This window comes from Gekko japonicus, unplaced genomic scaffold, assembly GCF_001447785.1.
Source record: "Gekko japonicus isolate JY-2015 unplaced genomic scaffold, Gekko_japonicus_V1.1 scaffold223, whole genome shotgun sequence".
NCBI classification, from domain to species: Eukaryota; Metazoa; Chordata; class Lepidosauria; order Squamata; family Gekkonidae; genus Gekko; species Gekko japonicus.
Window position 1 is genome coordinate 432526 of NW_015175977.1, and position 21106 is coordinate 453631.

Here is a 21106-nt window from a genome sequence, read left to right on the forward strand (position 1 = left end):
CAAACTGGTGTAGGACCTGCACGGCCGCTTTCTGGATCAGTTGGAGTTTCCAGGTCAGCTTCAAGGGCAGCCCTACACAAAGCAAGTTACAGTAGTCTAGCCTGGAGGTGACCATTGTGTGGATTACTGTAGCTAAGTCAGGGCGAGACAGATAAGGGGCCAGTTGCCTGCCTTGGTGCAGCTGGAAAAATGCCAGTCTGGCAACATTGACAAAGAGGCATCCAGAATCACATGCAGTCTCTTGGCAGTCAGTGCTGGTAATAAGGGCACACCATCAAGAGCTGGGAGTTGGTCCCCCAAACCCATGCCCCACCCCCCGCCACACAACCTCCATCTTGTCAGGATTCAGTCTCAACCGACTCTGCTTTAACCATCTCACCACAGCCTCCAAACCCTCAGCCAAATTCACAGGAGCTGGCCGGCCACCCAGCAACAGATATAGCTGGGTGTCGTCAGTATACTGGTGATATCCCAGCCTGAAACTCTGCAACAGTTGGGTGAGGTGCATGTAGATGTTAAATAACATCAGTGGATTGCCCCCTGAGGAACCCCACATATCAGTGGGTACCTAGTTGACACCCTCTCACCCAGCACCACCCTCTGTCCCTGGCCATGGAAAAATGAGGTGAGCCACTGTAAGGCTACTCCACAGACTCTTACGTCAGCAAGGCAGTGGGTCAAAAGATTGTTCTCAACTGAGTCAAATGCCACTATAAGACTGAGCAATAACGGCAGCACCGACCCGCCTCAGTCCAGCTGCCTGCGAGATTGTGAGGGCAACCAAAGCCGTCTCCATCTCATGGCCTGGGTGGAAACTGGACTGAAATGAGTCCAACACCGATGTGCCATCAAGGAATTTCTGGAGCTGTTCTGCTGCTGCTCTTTCAATTACCTTACCCAGAAATAAAAGATTCAAGACTCAGCAGTAATGGGAAGGATCCAAAGTGGGTTCCCCCCCCCAAAAAAAAAAATAATTAGCAGAACCACAGCTTCTTTCAGACACTTTGGGTATCTGATCTGCATTTAAAACTAGGAGTCTTCCTTGCATTATTTGCTAAGAATGGAAGTTTAGATGAATGTAAAGTACCTGCACGTTATACAGACTACAGGCTGCTAGGAAAAGCATTGGAAGGGAGAGGAACAAATCAAAACGAAGACCAAAGGAAGTTTAAAGCAACAGGAAAGTTACAGTAGTCAGCAGACATTCTCATTAAGACTAAGGGTTGCCAATTCTGGATTTGGAAATTCCTGGAGATTTGGGGGCAGAATTTGGGGAGGGAGCTCAGTGGGGATTGTGATGCTGTAGAGTCCTCCATTTGAAGCTGCCATTTTCTCCCGGGGAACTGATCACTGTAGTCTGGAGCTCAGTTGTAATTCCAGGAGATCTGTAGGCCCCACCTGAAGGCTGGCAATCCTACTAAAAGTGCAGTGCCAAACATTTACAAGGAGTTTCTTATTGAATTCAGTGGGCCTTGCTTATGATTAAACCTGCTTAAGAACATGTTATATATGAGCTCTACCTGTAACCATAAGGAGAACGATGGAAGGTTGACCAGCTTCTCTTAAGTGTTTCTATGCACAATGTTGTTGTGATGGATGGCCGTATCATGTGTTTGATTCTCAGCTGCAGAACAAACTTGTCAAACATTCACTAACAGCACGCAGACCTCTAGCAACACAGTGTGGTCTGCACAAATGCATGGAATCCTGTGCTGGGGTCTCATTTAAAAATTGCTTATAACAGGGCGTTTTTGAAAAATTGTGTAGTAATGAAGAAAAGTCATGGAATCTGGATTCCTGAGAATCTCAGCTTTCTTTTGGAGGTGGGGTCAAAAAAGCAAAGTTCTGGTCCTAATGGCTGAAAAGACATACTTTCAAAAGTTTGTGTACCTTTCTTCCTTTATGGATCTCAAGACAGCACCAACTGGGTTCCATGGACGTTTCTGAGCAGACCCAGACCTCCATGGCTTCAGCAAGGCTGCTACATAATATGCTTTCCAGCCATTTCCTAGAACTGGGTAATTAAGCATATAAACAACCTTAATTAGCAACACTTATCATGTCTTCAGGATTTAGCTTTTTCCTAGCATATCATTTGGGCTACAGGATGATGAAATCTTTTAAGCACAACTGTCCTTACGTTCATGTTCTACATATGTAGCAGAGATATTGTGGCTTCCAGGATGCAGAAGTGCCTTAGATGCTGTGAGCAACAGTCAAATCTTTTTATAAGGACCTGACCAAATATCACAAAACAGTCAAGCTATGGAGGAAGTTCTTTATTTAGCCTCTTATTCCTACCCTTCTATCTCAGAATAGGGATGCCAGATCCCCCCGGTTGGGGCGAGGGTCTCCTGCTTTCAGGACCCACCTCTCTGCCACCAGTCAGCTGGCTGGGGGGGAATTACCCCCCCCCCAATTAAAGAACACTGGAAATTAACACAACATGCCTACATGACCCGAAAGTGACATAGGCACAACAGGGATGCTGGGGGGGGCGACACTCTGGTTTTTGGGCAAAACTGTATGACAGAACCTAATTCGACCATAGAGTTTTGGCCCAAAAGCCAGAGCATTGCCTTGACGTGCCTACTTCACTTCTGGGTCACATAGGCACATCATATTAATTTCTGCCATTCCTCCCCACTCCTGTTAAGTGCAGCCCCCATCCCCCGCCAGCAGCTCGGAGGGACCTGGCAACCCTACCTCAGAATAAGGTGGGGGAGAGAAAAGTTTCAAGGTATGGTGGAGGAAAACCCCCACTCAGCAGTTTGTAGCGTTTAAAATGGAAGAATACATAACGTGATGCACACTCAAGTGATTGTTGTAGATGGTGGCTGCAAATCAGGTTCACGTTCGGTGTTCTGTGCAGTCCCACACTGGGACCAGTGTTCCCTCTAAGCTGAGTTAGTGTGAGCTAGCTCACAGTTTTTTAGCCTCTGGCTCGCAGATTTTTGTCTTAGCTCAGGAAGGAGGGCTCCAGATAAAACTGATTTATGCATTAGCCAGATTGCTCGCTTACATCTTTAATGCCAGGAGCTCACAAAGTAGAATTTTTGCTCACAAGACTCCACAGCTTAGAGGGAGCGTTGATTGGGACCTCAGCTGGGCAGGCCTGCTGCAGAGAGGTTCTTTTTCAAGCGAACTCGCCTAGAGGGCATCCATTTGAGCAGGAAAACGGCTCGTGCTGGTTCCAAGGGGGGGGGGTTGCCCTCTAAGTGAGTTTTTTAGCTTGGAAGTTAATCTCTCCCTGGCAGGCCTGCCTGGCTGCAGTCTCAATGTGTGCTTGTGCCCGCACAGAAGGCAGCTCTATGAACAACAGTTACAGGTAAGTACAACCACGTTTTCACAATGTATTGAAGGATACTGGGAAAGAACATGCAAGTATGTATGTATGTGTGTGTGTTTACTTCATTTCTTCCACTTTCCAAAGGGAACCCAAACTTTTTTTCTCCTCCATTTTATCCTCACAGAAACCTGATCTGATAGGTGAGGCTTAGAGTATGTGACTGGCCCAAGGTCATTGACCAGGTTTTCATCTCACAGTGATCTTGCAGATTCTAGTCCAACACTTTATGCCACACCAATTCAAAACGGCTAGTCCTTAGAGGATATATGAGGCAACAGTTACTTAGCTATGTCCCCAGCACCAGCAAGAACACATACGTTCCTTGTACGGCAAACAAAAAAAGTGTGGTAGCCTTTACATTTCTCAGTATAAGGTATATGTGTCAATGCAAACTGTAGAGTAACTCTACAGTTAGAAGAAGAGATTAGATTTATACCCTGCCCTTTACTACCCAAAGGTGTCTCAGAGCGGCTTACAAACCCCTTTCCCTTCCCCTCCCCACAACAGACACCCTGTGAGGTCGGTGGGACTGAGAGAGCTCTGACAGAAACTGCTCTTTTTCAAGAACAGCTCTAATAGAACTACAGCTTGCCCAAGGTCATCCAGCCAGGTGCAAGTGGAGGAGTGGGGAATCAAACCCGGTTCTCCCAGATTAGAGTCCGTGCACTTAACCACTACACCAAACTGGTGTAGGTGAAGGGTCAAAACCAATCCAAATGGAGTAGTGTTACCCTGTGATGGAAAGACAAGAAAACAATACAGCCAAGGTCTCATTTAAAGTAGATGAATCCCAAAACATACGATTGTGGGTAGTTTTATTGGTTGTACTGTAGAAAAAGTAATGTGGTATTTTCAGTTTCCTTTCCACACATTCTCTTTCATCCAAATACGTACCATGCCATTAACTTTTAATGATGTTATGCTGCATCTCATGATGGCAGCTGTTGCCTGTGGGTCAATGTGCCGTGATGCAATCTAGCACAGCATGCTGCAACACATCACAGTTATATTGATGCAAGTGTGCAGCAGTTGTACTCTGTCTTATACTGGAGAGTGCTGCAGTTCTTCTCTGTGTTAAATCTGAAAATTCTGAAATAAAATGAACTGATGCCATTCTTTTTGATAGCAGTGGAATTCTACTGCCTCAGCACTGGCCTGATAGTGCCCTTGTTTACATTCCTCTTCCCCTGCTCGGAATATAATTCAGCTTTGAAAACTCACATAGTTCAAACATCTTGTTCAAGAGAATCCCCTCGCTGACTGTGCAGAGAGCAAAGTATGGTCTTAACCCTCACTGGCTACTAAACTAGCATTAAACCAGACAGCCATCCTGCCCGTTTGGTTGAAATAGCTAAGTATCATCCCATGACTTGGGGAATTCTGCAACCTTACCTAGCCTGAATGCTAGGACAATAGTTATTATTTATTTACAAAATTTATATCCTGCCTTTCTGCTCTTACAAGGGCCGCCAAGGCACGTAATTTAAAAACATACACAATAAGTTACAGTATAAAACCATTAAAATAAACCCCTTCCCAAACACACCTCATTAAAACAACTTTTTAATGAGCTAAAAACAGTTAAAATACATGCAAAACATTTAAAAATGGTTAGGAAGGAGGTGTCATTGAAGGAAGGTGCCAAACGAAACAAAAAAGTCTTCACCTACTGGCCAAAGACGGCAGAAGGTGACAGACAAATCTACCTGGGGAGAGAGCTCCAGAGCTTTGGTGTTGTGACTGAGAAGACCCTCTTCGGGGATGCCACCTGCCTAACCTCAAGGCAGAGCAACTTGAGGCAAGGCCTCCAGAGAAGACTGTAAGGCTCAGACAGCCTCATAAGGGATTAGGCGGTCCATGCAGCCCAATAGCTGCTCATTAACTAATCTGCTTTGCCTTTCTCACATTATGCTGAAGCTATCTCAGCTGTCCGTAATAATTTCCTAATTCAACTTACTGGTTTCAAGGCTGGGGCAAAAGCACCACCACAACCACCACCCCGCCTCTCAAGGAGGCATTAACTACCTCTGGGACCCAGTCACCTATCAGATCTAAGTAACCAGGAAAGGCAACAGTCATACAAGCAGGTGGTAGGTCTCAAACCTCTAAGGATCCTGTCCACCTCCTTAGACAATAAACTGAAAAATATCCCTAACAAGTCAGCACCCTGTCACTACTAATGTGGAGACTAAGAATCGATGCAAGAGATGTCATCTGCAAAATGGTCAGTGGCCCACTGAGCAGTCCACCTCCTCCTGCAGGCCAGATCCCAACAGGCCTCTGACCACCTGGCACAGCTCCATTGCCCTACACTGGACAGATGAAATGGAGGTGGGGAAGTGTGGTTTCTTTGCCACTATCACTGCCACAGACTATGCTTTAAAATGAACTTTTGCCCATGTTTTGTTGGATTTGTCCTGAGTCTTCCTCCACTGTTGCTCTAGCCATCTCCTCTGTCTTTTCATTCCCCACAGCCCCTCAGTAAACCAAGGGGCTAACGGGACTCTTCACACTTGACAGCGAGCACCTGGAAGCAATCATGTCAACCCCTCTGGACATTTCCTCACTCCAGAGGTTAGATAGGACCAGTGTTCCCTCTAAGCGGAGTTAGTGTGACATAGCTCACAGTTTTTTGGCCTCCGGCTCACACATTTTTGTCTCAGCTCAGGAAGGAGGGCTCCAGAGCAAACCAACTTATGCAGTAGCCAAATCGCTCCCTCACAACTTTAATGCCAGGAACTCACCAAGTAGAATTTTGGTTCACGAGACTCCACAGCTTAGAGGGAGCATTGGCCAGGACATTGATAGGAGCACCAACCACAGCAAAAGGAAAATCCCCCAGGGCCATCAGAAAGCCATTGAGATCCTTCTAGCAGGCCATTTTAATAGGTCCCACACCCCTTCAGAGTCTTGGTATCCCTGTACATCTGAACTTGATCAAATAGTGATCTGTCCATGAGAAAGGAACTACGATCAATTCCTCCATTCTCACACTGCATTCCTCATACCCAGTACAAAATACCAGATCAAGAGTGTAACCTGCACAATGTGTATGAGCAGTTATTATAAGCCTTCCCGTCCCCAGTCTAGATCATCAATAGCTGCTGCTTCAGTATATGTCCTGCTTCCAGCACAAGAGGAAAGGATTCTTTTGACTCCTGCTGGGATCTCTGAACCTGCCTATAAGTTCTCTGCAGTATATACACTCTGCTTTTATCCTCAATGGGGATACAAAACACCTTACAATACCATTCCTCTCTCCTCCATTCTATTCTCACAAAAGTGTGTGACTGGCTGAAGGTCACCCAGCGACCTTCCATAGCAGAGCGGGGGGTTCAAATTTGGGTCTCCCATATCCTAGTCCTGCACTCTAACCACTGCTACTCACTAGATCAGCTCTGTCAGTCACATTTAACTAAACAGAAATCAAACTCCATTTTATACAATTTTTATTCAGTGAAATAATGTATAAAAACTTACAAACTGGAAAACATAACTAGACACAAAATAGGATGATATTCAAATAAAAAGTGTATACAAGAGCAGAGCTATATCTGCCTCTCCCCCCCCCCCCCAATCAAAACAAACACTGGCTCCATTTCTGATGGGGTGCTTTTGCTAATTGAAACCTTGCCACCAGTACAAATAACTGTTCAGAAGTCACTCCTGTTGACTTAGGCTTTTTTTTTTTAAATACTACTAAGTATATTCAATTACTTATATATTTAAAAAGAAAGTTAAAAATCAGCAACTTGATTTTAAATTTTCAGACAATACCATTCAGAGCAAAAACAATGTATAATGTTGTCCCCTTTATTTTTTGCATACTTTCCCCAACAGGAGCCTACGGGAATGACACATTAAAAAAATACAGGTTCCTGTTTGACGCTGCAGTGTTACTGGAAAACCAACCATGATGTACTTTCATCATTCTTTTTTCATTTTGTGGTGTTAAAAGAAGATACTAGTAGCTTAACAAAAGACCAGATTTCTTCATTCCTACATGTTAATCAAGTAAACATGGATCACTCGGATTACTATGTGATGAATAAGCCAAAAAAAAAATTCCCCTCCCTCTGACCCTGGAAAGACTCAGAACCTTCACTCCCTTCACACTTTGAACTTAGCACACAGGGCTCACTATTTACAATCTCTGGTCTCCTCCAAGTCTTGGTTGACAACATTCAACATCATCATCACCAGTTTCCATTCTGTAGGACAAAAACTGCATACACTCTGGACAAGTTTAAAAATACTTTTAAAAAGAACCAATTTGTTAGACATTAAAAGTAGTTCAATTATTCTTCAGAAGAGTTCGTCTGGGAATGTCCATGCATACATTTACCTGCATATACATGAAGTATATACACACAAACTTTTTATGCATATAAAACGATTGCCATCACATTATTTCTGAACTTTCAGTAAAAATCTGATCCTAAACACATTTACTTGGAAATGGAAGTCTCATTGCTCTCAGTGGGATTTATTTCCAAGTTAGTATGCTTGGAATCACTGCTTTAGTAATAAGCTTTTTGATCAACATAATGTCAATGAAGTTATCTGGAAACAAACACCTGACCAAACAAACAAAAAAGCAACAACACCCCAACCCTGTGCACTAAACGAATTTCCTTCATTCATTATGGGAATTTCTGAGTTTTTGTAAAGTGACAACTGTATAGTTTATAAGTGTAGAACTGAAAGAATTCTGAAGCTACTCTTCCTATAAAAGGCAACTTATTAGGAGAGAAAATAATTGTACTTAAATATATTTTCTGTTTCTTTTCAATCTTCTTCACATCTTGCATCCCACTGCATTCAAGTATACATTTAAATAGCCTAAAATTGTTTAGAACTTGTTAGATACATTTTCTATCAATAATCACATAGTTAGCTGAATTACCCTTACATATTTTCCTCTGTATTAAAATCAATTGTTATGATTTCATACAATACCCTTTATTACATTTATACTTTTTGTTGGGAAAAGGACAGTCAGACTTCTTTCCATGTCAGTGTAATTTTGGTTGGGGGAGGGGAAGAGGATGAGTTTAGTAAAAATGAATGAAACAAACTTTTAAAAAAATGATGTTAGTCTCAGTCAGTCTAACAACACTGCTTCCTGTTCCTTTTTGATAGAGTCTAGGACAGAGTGATCACTCTCTGTGGTTTCACCGTCCCCACCTCCTAACAGAATGGATCTATCTTCTTCTAGAGTGAAAACAGAGTTTTGACTTTGGCACGAATGTTTGACAACCTCATTGGGAGTGGAGAACGTTTTGTCACACAAGTTGCATTTATATGGTTTGTTGGTCTGTACCAACATGTTGTCCATTTGGTTGCCTTCCTCAAAAGTACAAAGCTCCAGAGTCTGCTTGTCTACCATGGTGTATGTGTCCATGCTTTGGTTTAGACACACATGTCTAGCAGCTTGATTGGCCCGGCAGAAGCTTTTATCACAGGTACTGCACTTGAAAGGCTTGCCAGTATGTATGTACATGTGCTCTCTCCAGTGGCTTTTCTGAATGAATTTGCGTCCACAAATGGAACATTCATACTTGCGTCTTTTAACTTCCCTTTCTTGATCTGCCTGTTCCAAGTTATCTATGTCAGCAATGTCAGAGGGTGGTGGTGTTTCTGCTTGCTGTTGTCCATCAATTATTGGTGAATCTGAGATCTGCTGCAGCTCACTGTCACTAATCATTCCCGCTTCAGGCACTTCCATAGCATCTTTTTCAGGAGCACTGTTACAAAGAGACAGAGGAACACTACTTTCCCCATGTTGGCTTGATGTGAATGGCACTCCCGTGTGAATCTGAAGGTGTTCACGCAAGCTACTACGCAAATTGAATCGTCGGCCACAGAGGTGGCAAGCATAGTATTTGGGAAAGCTTCCATTCTTTTTCATAATGCTTGGTTTGACATGTGCTATTGTGAGAGAAGCAGGCTGATCATCTGAAGAAGAGGCTTCCATGTTGGTTTCATCTCCTGGTGGAGAAGAATGAGGAGGAGCCGGAACCAATTCTGGAGACACTGAAGACTGCAGCGGGTCAGAAGGGGCCATATTTGTCTGGGGCAACTGAGGCAGAGTTGGTGGTGGTAGCTGTGATGACTGAGAGCCTTCATGCACCTGTTCTTGGTTTACTCGGGATGGTTGCGGCCTTGGTTCTCGCACTGGTTTGTCAGCTGCTGAAGCTGTTTTTGTGGGATTTCTTGCTTGATGATCTGCTATCTGAATACCATATAATGAAGATGCCAGTGGAAAAACTTGCTCTGCGTGTGCAAAGTTTCCTTGGCTGGCTAGGCTGGCTTCTTGAATCAATGGATATGCATGCAGAAACTTTATTCCTTGCTCTAATCGAACAGGATCTATGAGCTGAGGTGCCATCTTCCCAGTGTACATCAAATGCAAGAGATAGCTGAATATATCTGGCTGTATGTCAGTTGCTTTCAAACGGACACATTCACTGAAAGATGTTTAAAAACATATATTAAAATATCAACATAAAGTATTTCATAAAAAGCAGAAGTACAACTAATTTAAGTAAACTAGGAAGCTGCTACTGATGTGAACTTAGCAATGTAACAATCTTTCATTAAAAACTGTCATATTTTTTGAAAAAGAACGATTTATATCTTGATTTTAGGTACCAGAACAACAGATAACTTCTATTAAAATCAGTTTCAGAAAAGGAGAGTTATAGTTGATAGATATTCCTTGATGCAGAAAATACAGATGAATTTTGTTGAACTATACAGATCCTTCGCACATCAAAATAAAACAGAAACCCTTCTGTATCTGGACATTTGGGTATCTGACCTCCCTGAAACTGTAGGGTGAGACTGAAAGTAGGCCTCTGGCTCATGTGTTTCTTCCCCCACAGTACAAGGAAAAAGTAACAAATGCACCAGGAGACCCTATGTGTATTTAATTAAAAACATCCAAGAGCAAGAACATTTTTAAAAAATCAGTAATTCCTCCCTCATCACTGCTCAGCATGGTAACCTGGACTTTGAATTAGCAACAGGATATATAAACTTCATCGGATTAAGACCTAACTGCCTACTAGATTTGTTTTGTAAATCAAGTTCTAAGAACTCAGTCTGATTTTGGCTGTGAGGACAGAAAACTGGAATGGAAAACACACTCTTGAGTCCCATATTCCAGTGATGATAAGGGCTGGGGTTACACAGGCAGGGGAGCCATATCATTATTTTTGTTGCAGTGGTTTAAGCCACTGTTTGTATTACTGCAATGGATTTATGGATGCAGTGGATTAGATTTTAAACTGAAATGTCAACTTTCAGGGATTGCAGTTGTTCTGCTCAATCAACAAACCAATTAGCAATGAAACAAATCAGTCAGCAATGACTTAACTGATGTGTGAATTAAACTGAAAATACCATGAATTATGAAGCAACCCACATTAGGATGCCATTAAACTTCACAATTCCTTCAACAACGTGCATATCCTCTCTCTTTAAAAAGAGAGAACCCTTTTATAATTACCTGCTCTGATGAACAAACAGCATCTTGAAATAGTTTGAAAAAGAAGCAAGAACAGACTTGTGCGCTTTGAAGTAGACATCACCAATAGCAACTGTGCAGTCACACAGGAAACCAAACTCTCTTTGAGCATTAAGTTGCTGCAGAAGAATAAGCCCATGGTTGGCCAAATCCATCTTTTAAAATCTGCAAAGCAAATAAACTTGATGAAAGCGAAATTAATTAAAAATAAAGGTCAAAGGTGTGATTTTCTGTTCATTAAAATGGGATCTGATCCACGAAAATTAAAATCAATTGGCAATTTGCTAGTAGTATCTGAACTGTACCAAGTGTGATTTGCTGAAGGCAATATTGTTTAACAGAAGAGAAATTGGGTTTCCAATACATCTGAAAGCTCAGTCAACAGTGGATAAAGGGAGAAGTGAGCTCAACTTTCCACTAAATTAGAATATGCAAAGCATTGCTACAGGATGGCTTGAAGGATCATGATCTGTATTGCCAGATGCTTGGAACCTTGCCAAAAATGTAATGGCCAGTAGTGCCCTGAATTTTTCCAGCCCTGCCTGTGAGGACTCAAAGCACCAATGTATTGTCACATTGATTTCAGGAGGCTACACAAGAATGCTTGCAGCACAAGGCAAAATGGTTCAGGATAATTTTAGGTGGGTGGCTGTGCTAATGAGCAGTAGCAAAATAAGAGAGGTCCCATCGTACTTTTAGAGACTAGCAACATTTATCGCAGCATAAGCTTCTACAAGTTAAAGCTTGCGAGGACACAAACCTGAAAACAGTGGCTCTTGCATTTAAAGTCACGTCTATTTCAAACCACAAAACTGTGTACTCGGAGAAGTGACTCTGGAAATAATTTAAAACCATTCTAATTGACTTGTGAACTGACCCTTTGCTTTCCAGTCATGACGAGCAAAACCTTTTCGGCTGCACAAAAAACGGAAGCTGAGTCGTAGGATGTAAAGTTTGATTACATTCTACCCAGGAAGAAACGGTGACACCTCCCTGGGGCACATTTCGTCGCTGATAAACTGACTGCATAGAGAAGCGTCTACTTTCCAAGGCAGCCCACAAGGCAGCCTGTAAGCGCCGGCCGTCAGGACGCTGAAGCGTGCGCTTGTGGGAGAAGACAACGCACGAAACGCTCCCAGGAGTCAATGAGAGCCAGAGAAAGCAACAGCAACCTATAGCGGTGGAGGACTGGAACCTCTCTCTCCGGAAGGCTCATCCTCGGCTTCCCTCGGTGAATCACGCAGAGCTTTCCGCGACGGCGCTTCCCATTGGCTACCCGTGAGGAAAGGGTGGGGGGAGGGGAGAGAAGCCTGTGAGGCCGCGCGCGCCCCTGGCTTTCGCAGGCCCGCCCCCCTTGACTCCGCATGCGACGCGACGCCAGGCCGCCGCGCGCGCGCGCGCAGTCGCGACGCACGGAGAAGGCGGGGCGTACGATGGACGGACGACAGCGAGAGCCGACGTAAGCCGCGCGAGCGAGCTGAGGCGCCTAAGGCGCGCGAGAGACGGGATCCGCCGCTGTCGCCAGGGCCGCCTAGACTGCTGAGGAGACGCAGACGGAGCCGCCCACCATCCGCCCCCCCTCCCTTCCTCCCCTCTCCCTCCCTCCCTTTCCCGCTCCGCGCGGCTGCCTCAGCGCCCGCCCCTCCCCCTCCTAGGCCGGGCTGTTGCCGCCGCTGGTGAGAGAAAAGGGAAAGGCCGCTTCGCCGTTTGGCGAGCGCGAGGAAGGCAGGGGGAACCGGCGCGAGGGCGGGCCAGCGCTAACGACCGAGCCCGTCTCAGACCGACCCCCGGAGCAGGGCTGGAGCGAGCGAGCGAGCAGTTGCTCCCCTCCGGCTCCCACCGGGGGATCGACTCCCTCTACAGCCCTGAGCCCGCCTGCTCCCCTGCTGCCTTCCCAAGGCTCCGGGCCGCTTGGCCGGAAAAGCCCCCTGCAGGCCTTGGAGCCTTCTCTCTCCTTTCCCCGGATCCCGACCTGGCCCAACCGCCCGCCGCACAATGGTGGGTGTCGGGGGAGGGGCCGGAGGCGCTCTGGCCTCCCTCCCGCCGCCACGCACGACCCCTCCGCTTCTCCGCTCCCCTCGCCCGGGTTCTTCTCGAGCGTGTGTGTCTGTGGGGGTGGTAATCCGCGCTCACCTGGCTCGCGCTCTCGGGGGGCCCCCGCCGTCTCCGCGCGCCCAGCAGCAGCAGCAACAACGGAGTCAGCGCGGCGGCGGCGGCGGCGGCTTTTCCTGTCCGGTTACGTTAGGGTCACATGATCGAGAGCGGAGCAGAGAGGCTGTAGCGAGGAGCCCCCGCCGGGGAGAGACAAGAGAGGAGGGGGAGGGGAGGCGGCGACGAGAGCTGTGGCGGCAACAGCAGCAGGAGCCTCCCCTCCCCCCTCGCCTCCCCGCCCGCTCTGCCTCGCCTCTCTTGGCGCGCGGCGCTTCCAGCGAGCAGCAGGCAGGCCGCACCGGCTGGGCTGAGCTCTCCCAGCCGCGCTGTTTGCAGCGGCGGCCGCGAGAACCGAGCGGGGGCCCGGCTCCGGGCGGCTCTTCAGGGCAGATTCCATTGAGGTCTGCTGTGAGAGGCTTCAGGAACGGGATCTTCACACCCTGGCCTCTTGCCTCCCCCGCCCCGCCGCTCATCACAACCAAGAGGGAGGGAATTGCCACGAGGTGGCCAAAACAAAATTTAAGTACGCTTTATTTTGGGTTAAAAAAGGAATCTGGAGTGGGTGACTCTTCAAGTTTAATGGTTTATACTATATGGGAATTTTAAAATAGTAATTTGTATATTTTAGGTCGATGCTTTTTTGTTTATAGCACAGAGAGTGATGGGTGCTGAAAGTTGTGTATTGTGAATGTATTTGTAACTGTATGGGTAGAGCCAAATAATATGGTTTTGACTTTGTGAAGTTTTGGTCGAGTTGGTCAGTGCTAGCAGTTTAAATTAAAACGTTTGACATAATGCACAGTTACAGACACTTAGATATTGAAATTATTGGGGCTTTGGTGGATACTGGACATAAGTTTCAGTTCTAAATATTCGTTTCTGCATGCATGTTACTGGAAAGTCAACAAACTAGGAATGATATTAAATCCCTATTTAAGACTCTGTGAATGGCAATAAACCTAATGTATAAATGGCTGTGTCTGCACCAAAGAGAACAGGCTTCTGCTGGTAGGTGTATTGAATAGCAGACGCTCAAATTGGGAAGAGACAGTGCCCTACAGTATTGCTGTGATGGTATCTCCTAGTTTGTGTTTACTTGGCATGTTCAGTCAGAGTCCCACTGAGTTCAGTGGAATTTTATCCTAAGCACACTTACAGGGGTTTGCAGCAATCGGGCACAGTCCCATTGCTGTCTTCCATAGAATGCTTTGGGGTGTGCATCTTGAGTCTGCATCAGCATCAGTTTGTTTGTTGCCTCCTATAACATTATGCATCCCTTTTTCTGCTAAAAGTTTCAAGCATCTTTGCTGGTTGCACCATGTTGATCACATTTTTCTCCATGGTTATAAGATTTACTGATACTAAGAGGGATTGCAGAAATATTTTGTTTGTTCTCCTTGATCTTGGTTTAAGTAAATCTAATATTTGTTCTGATTGGGTTGTCCAGAACACAGATGTACCAGTATTAAGATAGTGGAACGATTCTCTGTTGGAAAAGATAAGACTGCCTAAGTATTAGAGGATCTGTTGCCTGTGGTATCCTTTATTTTTTATTTGGAGTTTATAAACTAATTCTTTATCAAAGGGTTATAGAACCTCAGCCTGCAATCTACAATCACACTGTTTCAAATTATTTAGTTTCACTGGCTTAGCAACAGATCTGAAAAGGCTTAAAACCAAATGTACCTTTCTGATCTGTACATTGGGTGCTTGATATTCCAGTGGTTTCAAAGTATAACCACAGTTATGTTTTCATTTTCCTGCTCTTTATTTTCTTTCTGCATCTTTCGTTTATTATTTAAATATAAATAAATACATTATCCTGCTTTTCTGCCAAGGAATTTAGGGTGGTGTAGATTGTTTTTTCCTCTGCCACTTTATCCTCACAGTACCCCTGTGAGGTAGGTTAGGAGACTGGCCACCCAGTGAACTTCATGGTGGAGTTGGGATTTGAACCTGGTTTCCCAGGCCTTAGCCCTTACATTGCATTGGCTCTCTGTTGCCTTGGATTTTCATCCCCTCACTCTTGTTTTTAAATGCATGCTTACTTGGAAATCTCACCAGTTTACTACCAGGTAAATGTGCATATAATCAGTCCTCCCCCTCATTAATTTCTAACTTCTTCCTAATTCACAAAAGTGGATCAAAAAAGCTTATAAAGCATTTACAATCATAGCTATGATCACTTTTAAGGCTTTCTCCTACTTGTACAGATAACTACATACCGATTATGAAAAATAAAAAATTAGAAAATTTCTGAATTTAAAAAGGAACACAGGACAAAAATGTTTTGGAGCAGGGCTTGCTCTGTTTGTTTTCCTTTGAGTGTATGTGTTAAGTGCCAGCAAGTCACTTCTGACAGAGACCGATGAATTAATGACCTCCAAATTGTCTTATCATTAACAGCCTTGCTCAGGTCTTGCAAACTGGGGTCTGTGGCTTCCTTGATTGAGTCAATCTGTCTCATTTTGGGTGCTCTTTTCCTGCTGCCTTCAGCTTTTCCTAGCATTATTGGCTTTGTAGTGATTCTTCTCATATTTTCTTTTTGCAGTCAACTAATCACACACAGACATTTCCCTTTTAGTTAAGTATTGGAGACTGATACTAATACAAGCTTATTAGTACATTCATTTGTAGAGGAATGTTGAACTTTAAGATGAGATCAAAGTTGCATCATACACAAATTTTAAATTGTGCTTCCCTTCAATTATATAGGCTTAATATTTCAAGGGAGAACTGGTCCAATTCAAAAGCTTCTGAAATTCATTGGAAATAATTTGATGATCTGGTACCAGTTAGACTTTCCAGTTGATGGTTAAATAGAACCTCCATGTTTAAAGGCAGTGGTCTTTGAGACATACAATATGGAAAGGCTGTTGCTGTCATTATCTGCTTTTAGGCTTCTCATTGGTTATGATTGGAAACAGGATACTGAACCAACTGATCCAGTAGAGTTTATCCTTTTAGTAAAACAGTACATTCATAGATCACTGTATTAAGTTTGAGAAATGCATTATATTTTCTGTATTCTAGTATATTTGTAATAAAAAGTTAATTTATATCAGAGGGTTCCCTTCATATATAACAGTACAGTCGGTTTTATTGTAGAGGAACATTAGCTGTGAAGAAGGGATTAGCCCCTGCATGTGTGAAGTGGGCTCTAAGTAGTGTATGTGTATCATTCACTTATTGTGGGATTACAGAAGTGTAGACTAAATAAATCAGTGTTTGTGTACTTCTTGGGTTATATGGGTAATTTGTGTGTATTTTCTTGTCTGATTTTGTTGAAGTCCCTCACTTTACTTTTAACAGTTCGGAGCAGAACTTGTGCAGCCTGAGTGTATGCATGTTTACTGGGAAGAAAAGCTGCTATGTTTAGTGAGGGGCCGGCTCCCAAGGAAATGTAGGTAGCATTGTATGCAGCTGGTTAGGTGAACACTTGCATTGTTTACTGCTTTCTAACTAAGTGGAAAGACACTTGCATTTTCTTCCAGTGCCTTTTGCAATAGCCTTTCCCCCCTATTTTTACCAAACGGCGATTTTGAAAGTTCGCATCAGAGGTATGTAACTGATCTCAGTAGAATTTGTTTTATTGTAACTTGAACACAGTATATGAGACCTATGCATGGAATGGAAAATATGGTTTTCATATCCAGCCCCTGATACATATGTAATAGAATATTTGACTTATACTCATGCAAGCAGGTAAAATTAAATAAATAAAATGTAATAACCCAAAGCTTGAGCTGATGTATTAACCAGACTGATACAACCTCCAGAGAAAACTGCAAGTGAATCTGGGGGCCTCAAAAGTTCTGAAGAGCACTACTAAAAAAAGGACAATCTTCTAGTTAAGCAAACATTATTCATACTGAATTAATGAACTAGGAGCAAAGCCCATTGTGGAGGAAGACAACAAGTCCTAGCACCCAGTGAGAGGCCAGCCAGCTGCATGTAGTCGGCAGCGGCAGGAGGATTGGGTGCAGCCGGAGGCGGCCCCTGCGTGCTGGAGTCCCCCCCCCTGGAGCGGCCAGGCCGCCCATTGTCAGATCGCACGGAGGCCGGGTGGCAACGCGTGTTCAGGTGAGGGCCACACCCCCGCCCCCCCCGGTGGCATGCGTGGCCCATCCATCGTCAGGCTGCGCGCAGCCCAGCTGGCTGCGGACAGTCGGAAGAGGACGGACACAGCGGCTGTTTGGGTGGCGGGGTGAGACTCCGCCATGGTGTCTTCGAATTGTGGGGCACGTTCGCCCTGGCGCTGTATCTGTGGGCGGGCGTCAGAGACTGCGGTCAATGGCCAGCGTCCCCAGCATGAGTGACGGCTGGCTCAAGCTACGGCTGAGGGAGTGCATTGAGCGTGGTCACGCCAAAGCAGCTCTCTCTTCGAATTGCGGGGCATGTTCACTCTGGCGCCGCCTCAGTGGGTAGGGGCAGAGACTGCGGCCAGTGGCCAGCATCCCCTGTGTGAGTGGCGGCCGCCTCACCCTTTGGCTGAGGGAGCGCATCGAGCATAGTCACCCCAAATTAGCTTTATAATATAGAGAAGATGTGGCAGAAAATGGCCTTTCTAATTTTACATGTAACAGTGTACTGCAAAATATGAAATAAGACCAAAGGGAATTCCTTGGGTATCCACAATTTTAGTGCTCCTTTGAAGTGCTACCAAACTCTGGATTTTCCCCTCAAATTCAAACCCCAACAGTTCCAACAAACAAAATGTATTTAAAGGGCTTCCCCCCACCTCACAATTGTCAAGAAATCCTATACCATGGATCTCAAACCCTCCCCGCCCAAATTGGGCAGACAAAGCATAGTTTGCACTTTACTTTATTCCCCATTTAGGCAGCACCCCCCCCCCAACACACACAATATCTTTACTTCAGCCTAGACTGTGTACTAGATTCGTCTGGGTCCTGCTGGACCAGCCACTTAGTTTTGAATCTGCTCTCTCTCTCACTGCTTGTCTTTATGCTGCACCTTTTATTCTACATAAGAGTATATTTAAACTTTATTGCCTCCTTCCATTTCTGAAACTATAGTACCAAGTTTGACCCTTGTATACATAGGCTAAAAGGTTCCAAAAGAAACACAGGCTGCTTTAGGTGCATTTAAGAAAGGTTGTATCTGTGTAACAAGCATGTATGAACAGTAGCCACCCAACTGATAAACAGGCTGAATGTTGCCACTTTGCAACACTGTTCATTTTGAGTTGTGAGCAAATCTTTATGGCAAACAAGAGACGCTTGGCTTGATAAAAACTTGGCATTTCAAACAAAGTAAATTTAAATGTTACTCAACTGTTCTTGTGAAGTTCTCTCTTTCATGCAGTATAATACTATTAAGTGAATAAATGCTCAGGAAAATTAGTTTTTTGAAGGTCAGTATGATGCTGGGTCTTCCCCATCCCTCCCAAGTCCCTTCTGATCACAGGGTTTTTCTTTAGGGTCAAGGGACTAACAGCTACACACATAACTAGTTGATGTAATGCAGAGGGCGAAGAAATGGCTCCATCCTCTGTAAGCAGAAATCCACTTATGCAAGAAGCAGAAGCAGCAGTCTCATTCCCTTTCCCATCCCCACTGCAGCCACCTGACGCATGTAGCTACTAGTTAATGCAGGTCCCTTGAGTCTAGGGGTTGCCAGCCTCCGGGGCACCTCAAACTGATCTCCAGACTACAGAGATCAACTTTCTCTAGAGAAAATGGCAGTTTCAGAGGACAAATGATGTGGTATACCACAGATTCTCCCAGACACTGCACCCATGTCTGCTGGAATTGGCAACCTTCCTGGGACTGGAGAAGGCTAGGGCAGTTTGGGGGGGGGGGGGAGAAGAGAGGGAAGATTTTGAATCTTCAGCATCACCTACTATTAGCACAGATTAATACCACCACAACTGGTTCAGCCAACCTCTGAAAAGAGAATGACAACAGGAGCAGATGAATACTGTGTAAGACAGCCTTCCCTTGGCAGATTACTTGATCACTCAGTAATGCTTATGTACGTTCACCAGGCAATGTGGAACCACTATGTGTGTCTCTTGACCATCCTCCACTTCAGTGGCTGCTCTTGAAAAGGACACACTGATGAAATTTCACATGGTAAGTGTACCTAAACATCACAGTAGGGAGAACTTGCCAGAGGAATAGTTGTTACTAAGCATCATGTGTTCTTCAAATCTTAATTCAGTCCCAAATATTCTTTATAGTAAACTACACAGTAGGAGTAGAAAGTTCAATCTGAGCTAATTTCAAGGGTTTTTAATTTCCTGGGAGTAAACAATTGCAAGTATACTGCCATTAACACACATCTGTGATGTAGCCATATCTAGAAGAATTCAGCAGTTTTGATTATTCCATTCCAGTGTTGAAAAAACTGAAATGATAGAAGGCCTACAGCAGTTTCTTATTGGGTGTGTGTGTGTGCAAGATGACTAAAGAACATGAAAAAGCTGAAAAACTATTAATGACTGGGAGATAACTGAATATCCTCAACTATCTGTTGTTTGACAGTGTGTTCAGAACGGACAGTATTTCAGAAAGACATATTTAATACAAAAGTATACAATACGGAGGAAAATAATAGTTATGAATTAAATGGAAACTCCATGTTCAGAGATAGTATGCACCAAAGGAATATACTATAAGCAACATGTTACCACTTGTACATCCTGCTTGTAAGCTTCCAGAGGTACTGAGCTAACTGCTACTGGAAAGACAATGTTGGGTAGAGGGACCTTGATCTTACTTGGCAAGGTAATTTTTAGGCTCTTAAAACTGGGCTCACTGATAGGATCTAAATAGTGATCAATACATTTGCAGGCCTTGCTTTAATCAAGAGTGTTGTGCTGTTTGGAAAAGCAGCTCAAGGCCAATCTGAACTAGCCAGACACTGAAAAAAATTAGCCATAGCTGGTTAATCATTTAAATATATAGTAGCATGACACTCGTTCACAGTATGAGCTTCCTTCAAATCTGAAAGCTGCAGGTTTATATAATGGAGTCAAGGTAATAACTTGAGAACTACCATTCCCAGAATTCTCTCCTTCATCCTAAGGTTTCCTGGGGCTTCTCTTTTGCATGCCTCTGTATAGCTGGAGAAGATAGAGATAGTTTCCTATATTGTCTGTTGAACCACTTGTTTTTAACTAGTAATCAGCATGTGTGCTTAGCAGTTCAGAACAGGTTTTGGTTCAATGCAGCCAAGAAAGTTCAGGTTCAGTTTTGTTTCAGCCACAGGTGCACGCATGCACATGCATATACATTTTCTTTAGAATAGTTTTTGTGTTTGGGTCAGTTTCCTGTTTCTGGCCCCAAGCTGTGGCCACACTTGTCTGTGGACAATCTATGTGCACATTTGCAGTGGTACACTTTATGAACGATCTCACTTGACGCATGTGCATAAGAGGACTACCTTTGAAACAAGGTATGATCTTTCAGACCAAAGACTGGTTGTCTAGGCTGTTCAACTAGACAATTTTGTCTAGCGCAACAGATGAAACAGCTGCCAGTTTGGATACATCATTAGTAAAGCTTATAAATCTTCTTTTCTAAGAACTTAAAAAACATCCCAAGTAAGGATCAACTTTCAAATAACAGTGATTTAACTTTGATCCAGTTGCATCAATATGTATGCAACAAGTGTCCATACATTATTCAGAAGAAAGTAGCTCAAGATCAGTCATTATTAGAATGGTCTCCAGAATCTTGACAAACACTTCACAGTTGCCATTTATTGCAGCTATTAGAAAAACACTCTGCCAAGTTCAAACAGGACCTGCAAAATAAATAGAACATTAATATGTACATTTTCCAAATCACAAGTTCTTTATAAATAATGAAAGCCAAACATTGCACCAAACTATTCTGGAGATTTCTTCCCATTCCTATTGTACCCTGTCCCAGGCCTACTAGGACTCTTACATTTGCACACTGGAGGAAGTAGCAGCTGCATATATCCCCCAAAACACAAATGTCTTTGTAGTTTGTCAGAGAAGGTACACAACTGGATACCACTGAAAATAAGACTATGAGTACCAAAATAATATTCATTTCCAACTTAAAGCTTTTTCATGCTGT

General features: G+C 44.0%; 2 protein-coding genes across 2 annotated transcripts in view; both read right to left on the bottom strand.

Moving 5' to 3' along the window:
* Positions 1-7940: 7940 nt before the first annotated feature.
* Positions 7941-13239, bottom strand: ZBTB2 (zinc finger and BTB domain containing 2). The gene is made up of 3 exons (XM_015426165.1): positions 13014-13239; positions 10863-11045; positions 7941-9819 (listed from the first exon to the last, which is right to left on the bottom strand). The coding sequence occupies exons 2-3, from the start codon at positions 11033-11035 to the stop codon at positions 8454-8456; spliced, it is 1539 nt and encodes a 512-aa protein (XP_015281651.1). The 5' UTR covers positions 11036-11045; positions 13014-13239; the 3' UTR covers positions 7941-8453.
* A 5829-nt stretch (positions 13240-19068) lies between these two features.
* The window catches only part of RMND1 (required for meiotic nuclear division 1 homolog), a 41364-nt gene continuing 39326 nt past the window's right edge, over positions 19069-21106 (bottom strand). Inside the window, exon 13 of the mRNA XM_015426163.1 lies at positions 19069-20804. Within this exon, the coding sequence (XP_015281649.1) occupies positions 20772-20804 (33 nt within the window). The 3' untranslated portion in view covers positions 19069-20771. The remainder of the gene's footprint in view (positions 20805-21106) is intronic.

Coding starts and splice junctions, on each gene's coding strand:
- ZBTB2 (XM_015426165.1), bottom strand. CDS start 11,035: ATGGATTTGGCCAACCATGGGCTTATTCTTCTGCAGCAACTTAATGCT. Junction 9,820..10,862: donor CTGTTTGTTCATCAGAGCAG/GTAATTATAAAA, acceptor AACATCTTTCAG/TGAATGTGTCCGTTTGAAAG.